Here is a 4613-nt window from a genome sequence, read left to right as displayed (position 1 = left end):
TATTGAATGCCTACCAGGGGAGGTTTTATAGAGGCAAATGCCGGCAACACATCTGCCGCAAAGCATTTTACAATGCGCGTCAATTTTAACCCGAGCTGCCTTATTGCGTAAAGTGTGATCCTGTTGAATTACGTCCATCGACAACGTATTTCTATATGTAACACCACCCTTAAATTTCAAAACCAATAGGTTGCTGAATGAATTAGCGCAAATCTCATTGCTGACAAACCATTTTAGATCTTGCACGAAAAACTACTTTTTGATATTGCCCGAATTGTTTTGGGTTATACGATTTTTAGTTTGGTTTTATATAAAAATAAATGTGGCAGTGGAACTTTCAAATTCATAATGCTATGATTTTGCTACACTCTGCATAAACCCTTTTGCTTTTGGTTGCCTGCGTCTATACCTCCCCGGCTTCGTGTGAATTTGTTAAGGCCATGGAGCTACTCCTTATAGAAATAGAAATCGATATTTCGACAAACCAATTAAACGAAAAGTATATACACGAATCGTGTAAAAGTTCCTTTGATACATCACGAGGTCGCCAGTCTCATAACAATAGGTTGCATATTGTTTCGGGATCCGACGTCATACTATATATAGGTGATTGCCATAAAAACATTTAGAACAAAATAGGGCTGTAAATTCTTCCGACAATTTAATGATGTGAATAGTCATATTTTCATGGCAGTCCTGCGGTATCGCAAATCTAAGACCCGTCTCAGGAAAGCAGCGACCGACAAAACGTAATGTTTTTATCAGTTTTCTGGTTTTTACAAACTTATATAAAAATTATTTTATTTTTAATTATTGCCCGACCTAATTCAATAAGCTTTCATTGACCCCTAAAATTAGGCAACATACCTCTTAAGAATCAGTGGGCAATTATTTCTAACCGCGGGCCTTAGGAGAAACTTAAAATGTTGTGGCGGGCCGTATGTTGCCCAGGTCTGCCCTAAGGTGTTCATGGACTCCAGTTTAACAACCGCTGTCGTAGGTCTAACTACCGAATACCGAAAGTGCGAATGAAGCTAAAAAGTGGCTAAATTGGATAAAATAACTATAGTTACGGTGTGGATGGTCGGTAATCCAGACATATTTAAATTGTTTTAGCTAAATATTTTAAAACTGTTAACCTTAATTTATATCAGTAACAAGAAAAAAAGGTGATTCATATTGAAAATGCTATTCGTGTCGGGAATCCTTAAATTTTTCGGTGAAGAATCCTAAAAACTAAGGATATGCAACTCAAACATGCCGACGTGCCAATTTTTATCTTATTTCCGTGTCAAAGTTTAGTAAATCATTCTTTCAAATATAAAAAGCGCTTTTTACAACAAAATAAAAACGTTTATTTACATAAAAAACATTAGGTTATTTAATCAAGCAAACCATTCATATTCGTTCGTATTACATTTTTTATTCGTATCTTTCATGGCATATAGGCCTATAAGTTAAATTTGTTCCAAGATAACAAATAGCTATCGAAAACAACTGTGACATTATGCATGCAGCATATGTAAAATTTATTTAAGTTGCCGAAACGAAATCCGTGGTAACCTTTCAAAGACACTTTACCACTTTATTCGGCTGTAAAGCAGTTTTAAGAAATGTATTTATTTGTATCCTAGTGAAAACACAATACAAAATTCTACACGAGAAGCAAAAATACAAAAAAAAAAATAAAAATAAGAGATACAGTTTTGGTAGTAAACGTTTGTCGAAAAGAATCCTCAATATATGTACTTATTTTCGCTTATTAATTTTACATGATTTAATATAAATGACTTAAGTGTCCAATTTTGATTTTACTAATACAAAATACTTTTCAAAATATAGTGTTACAGCCAATATGGCTTGGCGAAACCAAACAGTTCGAAGTCGATTTTATAATGTTCGTATATCTTTGTGGCCAACTCATTTGGAATACTTTTAAATTCCTCGACCACTTTGTGGTAGTTTGTCTTGAAATTTTTCTGTGGAAAGAACGCTGCGTTGTGTTCTTCGCTTATATTTAGCCGCGTGCGAAGATACCGAATGTCGTCTTGGAACGTGTCGAACTTCATAATGTGGTCGTACTTGTGAGCACAAGGGTGGCATTTCGTGTTGTAAAATTCCCAGTGAATGTTTTTACGTTTCGCTTCAAGTAGGTAGTTAAGAAAATCCTCAAACGTAGCTGTTCCATTTCCAATGACTTCGCGGTCTTCCGGCCTGTGTCTCAGATGGCGATATTGTTTGTTGATTCGACGTGATAGTGGTTCGAATACATAGGTAAATCCGGGACTGTCTGTCTTCATTTTGTCATGGTAGGCCGAAACCAGACGACTGAACGGATCACGAACAGTAATAATCTACAAAAAGTTATGACGTATTTTACCCAATAAACAATGTCGATATAAAAAAGAGAACTTATAACTTTAAAATAGTTTAGGTGACCGACATCATACAATATAAGTGTAATAATTCGTCAAAAAATTAAAAGGCTTATTTTGACGAACAGTAACAAAAGTGTGATGTGTCTTAAAATAATATTTTTCGCTAAGTATATACATATTTTCTTAATAGGTCACATGAACTTTTTTGCGTTGCTATTTATTTTTTATTTAGTCGAATTGAAAGGGAAATAAAAAAATAACACAAACCTTGCTAAACAATAGTGAAAAACAACGAGGCAAATAACATTTTTCTGCATATAGTATAGTTAACATAGGGGCAAAATATTTGTGTTGGATCAGACCCTATATCAGGGATGGCGAACCACTGTCCCGCGGGTCACCAAGTGACCCACCACAGATTTTCAATGACCCATTTGTCTCTCTAGAAATACCGAAATGTTATAAATCATTTTCGAAAAAAATAAATTAAAAAAAAAAACTATTTACTGTTTAAATCAGGGCTGCCCAATCTGTGGGTCGTGCGAAAGTATTTTGGGGGTGACGAGTAGGCCTACATTAACTGCACTTTAAATGTGGGCAGAAAAGCAGACAACTAAAAGCATTTGGTTTATCGCTGTAAAACGTAAAGAGTGGCAAAAGTGAGGAAAATTAAGAGCTCACGGAATGAAAAATTTGAAAATCCTGGTTAAACCATACTAAAAACTTTCTGCTGAACTCCTGTCATAAAAAAATGCTGCAACATTTGTTACCTATTTAGGTATTTAATATTCCTGGGAATTCGAATTTGGAAATCGTCAAAAAACCTTGATTATCAACCCAGACAATACCACTTAAAACGACGCCGCAGCAAAGTTTCGCATGAAATTAACAAATTTTTAATTATATGACCCACTTGTTCATTTTGTAAAGATTAAGGCCGTGTTTGTGAGCGACGAAAAGGTTCGCCATCCCTGCCCTATATGCTCAAAACAGCAGTGTTGTAATGGCTTAAGTCAATGACTAGGCTTAAGTGCACATAAGTCACTATTTTCAAACACCTCGACTTGATTCAAGCCTTTTTGTCAAAATGATTCGACTTGTACGTTGGTTTTATGAAATATTTTACTTGGTTATTACTAATAATCGGCCGAGTTTATCGGGTAACGTTTTGTTTTAGTGACAAGGACTTGACTTGAAGTTTGGCTCTAATTATGACTTGACTGTGACTTGACTTGGGCAACCGATGACTTGGACTGGGACTTGACTTGCTATTTATTCGAAAAGACCTTACTTGGACTTAAGTTATTTTACGAATGACTTGACTGGGACTTACGTCATTTCAAAATGACTTGTTTACTACACTGGAAAACAGTTAAACAGTATTGTAGTTGATTACTCAATTTTAGTTATGTTTACCCGAAAAGTATCTGTATTCCATTTGGCTTTTGCATAGGTTTCGTTCATTTTGGATCTAAACCTTGCTTTTTTCCCAGCCAAAATAATCACGCCGTCACCGTGAATTTTCTTGTTGTGGTAGTCTTCCACCGAAAACAAGCCTTCCATCACCAGAACTGCCTGCAGCCAACTTGTGAAGCCGCACTTGAAAATGTCGCAAACAGCAACCTGCAAGTATTGAGATGCTTGTTACAAATTTATAAATATAAAGTAAAATTTTGAACGTATAGGCGAGTGTATTGACATTAATTAGTGGAGACTCTGAAGTATACCGTCATGCATAGTATAACAACAAGGTAATACTGCAACTTGTCTGTGAGCAAGGCAGAGCAAAACTAATATCGATTGAGCTAAAGTCGTAATTCGGCCCCGACTTCTGGATATACATCGAATATAACAATTCTAATTATTCAAGCTTATTGCCGGTGGTAGCCTACTTGTTTCATAGCGTTCCAGTATAACGCTATACGTTGTGTTCTTGAGCTGTGTTCCCTCTGCGCCATTGCGCAGACAGACCAGACAATTTATAATTATATAATTGACTAATCGAAATTTGCTATGGAAACATTAACTGTACCGGTTCAGCTCCGGGCAGCACATAATGTTTTATGTCCGGTTTTAAGTTCAAGTTAAAAGTTCCATTACCGGTACAAAATACGGTTTAGAACTGGTTGTCCTAAACTCCTAAAGTAATAAAACAAATAGGAAACAGCTATAAATAATACGGCGAAACAATTAAGACGCGCCGTTCAATTATGAAGATGCAGTGTTTATTTACTT

General features: G+C 35.7%; 1 protein-coding gene across 1 annotated transcript; it reads right to left on the bottom strand.

Annotated features, from left to right (window-relative positions):
- Window positions 1-1844: 1844 nt before the first annotated feature.
- On the bottom strand, window positions 1845-4336 carry LOC146138268 (carbohydrate sulfotransferase 9-like). The gene is made up of 3 exons (XM_083394549.1): window positions 4271-4336; window positions 3795-4001; window positions 1845-2354 (listed from the first exon to the last, which is right to left on the bottom strand). The coding sequence occupies exons 1-3, from the start codon at window positions 4334-4336 to the stop codon at window positions 1845-1847; spliced, it is 783 nt and encodes a 260-aa protein (XP_083250675.1).
- Window positions 4337-4613: the final 277 nt, after the last annotated feature.

Source organism: Ascidiella aspersa, chromosome 7 (assembly GCF_963924565.1).
Source record: "Ascidiella aspersa chromosome 7, kaAscAspe10.2, whole genome shotgun sequence".
Classification (NCBI taxonomy): Eukaryota; Metazoa; Chordata; class Ascidiacea; order Phlebobranchia; family Ascidiidae; genus Ascidiella; species Ascidiella aspersa.
The sequence above is the reverse complement of the archived record's forward strand: the minus strand, read 5'-3'. Positions and strand labels throughout refer to the sequence as shown.

Excerpts from the sequence above, each read along its gene's own strand:
- LOC146138268 (XM_083394549.1), bottom strand. The coding sequence starts at position 4,336 with ATGGCGCAGAGGGAACACAGCTCAAGAACACAACGTATAGCGTTATAC. Across the intron at positions 4,002-4,270 it reads ACTGGAACGCTATGAAACAA|GTTGCTGTTTGCGACATTTT; the intron begins GTAGGCTACCAC and ends CAATACTTGCAG. Across the intron at positions 2,355-3,794 it reads GGAATACAGATACTTTTCGG|ATTATTACTGTTCGTGATCC; the intron begins GTAAACATAACT and ends AACTTTTTGTAG.